This window comes from Myotis brandtii, unplaced genomic scaffold (genome assembly GCF_000412655.1).
Source record: "Myotis brandtii unplaced genomic scaffold, ASM41265v1 scaffold434, whole genome shotgun sequence".
Classification (NCBI taxonomy): domain Eukaryota; kingdom Metazoa; phylum Chordata; class Mammalia; order Chiroptera; family Vespertilionidae; genus Myotis; species Myotis brandtii.
This window is the reverse complement of record NW_005366599.1, coordinates 577,895-579,635: the sequence shown is the minus strand read 5'-3', so window position 1 is coordinate 579,635 and position 1,741 is coordinate 577,895. Positions and strand designations below refer to the sequence as shown.

At 69.0% G+C, this 1,741-nt stretch overlaps 1 protein-coding gene across 1 annotated transcript in view; it reads right to left on the bottom strand.

The window, feature by feature from the left end:
• Positions 1–171: 171 nt before the first annotated feature.
• ARHGEF16 (Rho guanine nucleotide exchange factor (GEF) 16) overlaps positions 172–1,741 on the bottom strand; it is an 8,566-nt gene continuing 6,996 nt past the window's right edge. The window contains exons 8-9 of the mRNA XM_014546160.1: positions 1,213–1,286; positions 172–794 (exon numbers count right to left, since the gene is read on the bottom strand). Of these exons, the coding sequence (XP_014401646.1) occupies positions 553–794; positions 1,213–1,286 (316 nt within the window). The 3' untranslated portion in view covers positions 172–552. The remainder of the gene's footprint in view (positions 795–1,212; positions 1,287–1,741) is intronic.

The following is a 1,741-nucleotide window of genomic DNA, read 5'->3' as shown; positions in this document are numbered from 1 at the left end:
CGTCCGTCTCCACGCGCAGCCGCTCCATCCTGCGCATGTTGCCCTCCACGGCCACGCGGTTGGTGATGCTCTGGACGAAGTCCTCGGGGAACCAGCCCGTCTCTCCGTCCCGCAGCCTCTCGCCGTAGAACCATCCTGACCCAGACACGGGCAGGTGAGGGAGGGTCCTGGGACCCAGCACAGCCCTGGGCGCGAGGCCTCCTGTGCACACGGGGCACGAGTGGGGCAGGAGGTAGACAGTCACGCCATCCCCACAGTTCTCGGGGCCCCTCCGCGTCACCTGTGGCCCAGTTCTGGGTGCACAGGGCAGGGCGGGCTGGCGGGAGCTGGGTAGGGGGCAGTGGCCACGGCCGCTGGGCTCCTCCTGGGGACTGGGCCAGGGGTCAGGGCTGGTGTGGCCCCACGAGCTTGCCTGGAGCCATCACTGCAGCGCAAGGTCCTCGGGGAGATCCAGGATGGGTCTGGGACGAGTCACTGTGCCCCCAGGGCCTGGCACGGCCACTCGCTGGCTGGAATGTGGGCTGAAGCCACCGGAGGCTCCGGCGGGGCGAGCTACACGTCTGTCTCCACGCACAGCCGCTCCATCCTGCGCATGTTGCCCTCCACGGCCCCGAGGTTGGTGATGCTCTGGACAAAGTCCTCGGGGAACCAGCCCGTCTCTCCATCCCGCAGCCTCTCGCCATAGAACCATCTGTCCTCCTGCTGCAGAACCTGCATCACGTCCACCTGCTGCAGCGAGATCTCGTCCACCTGCTTGGCGAAGTAGGCCTTGGTGACCTCCACCTGCGGCAGGTCTGCGGGACGGGCAGGTGTGAGTGAGGCCGGTCCTTCGGGGAGGGGTGGGCTCCCGACAGCCCCCAGGGCCCAGCTCTCCTCTGTCCGGAGCCGGCCCTCCCCACAGCGGGACAGGCTGCTTTCAGGGTCAAAGTGCCCGCCCAGCAGGGGGCGCTCCCAGCTCCTGGGGGTGGGGGCAGGAGGAAGGGGTCTGTGGGCCTCTCACTCCAGCGTGTGGGTCTGTTCCACCAGCTACTGGGCTCAGGGCACCACAGGGAGGGAGGCCCCGAGGCAGCAGGGCTATGTGGCTGAGGCCCCTCCCCGGGGTCAGGTGTGGGATGGACGGAGGGATGGAGGGTACCTCTCCCTCCTGACCCACACCCGCCCCCACCAGCCGGAAGAGGGGCTTCGAGCCCTGCTCCTGGGGCGAGCGCTCACCTCCCTTGTTGGCGAGGCCCAGCCACTGCTGCTCCCTGTACGTCAGCGCAGTGATCCAGCGGGCCCGGTCACTCCTGGGGACAGACAACATAAACCCGGTCACTCCGGGGGACAGAGCGTGGGCCCGGTCACTCCTGGGGACAGAGCGTGGGCCCGGTCACTCCTAGGGACAGAGCGTGGGCCCAGTCACTCTGGGGGACAGAGAACATGAACCTGGTCACTCCGGGGGACAGAGCGTGGGCCCGGTCACTCCGGGGGACAGAGTGTGAGCAGGGCCCGAGGCAGATGCCGCCAGCCTGGTGGCTTTGGCTTCAAGCCCCCACCCCCCATTGGCACAGAGAAGATGGGGTCACGCGGCCTCCCATGGGGTCTGAGCGCCGCCCCACGCCCCGGAAGTGGGACAGGCTGTGGAGACCAGGCTGCCTGACACCCTTCCACAAGCAGGCTCCCCCCGGGGCCTCCCCACCCCACCACCCGGGGCCAAAGCCTGGGAGGTCGCAGGGCGTGGGAAGCAGGGCAGGCAGGCTGA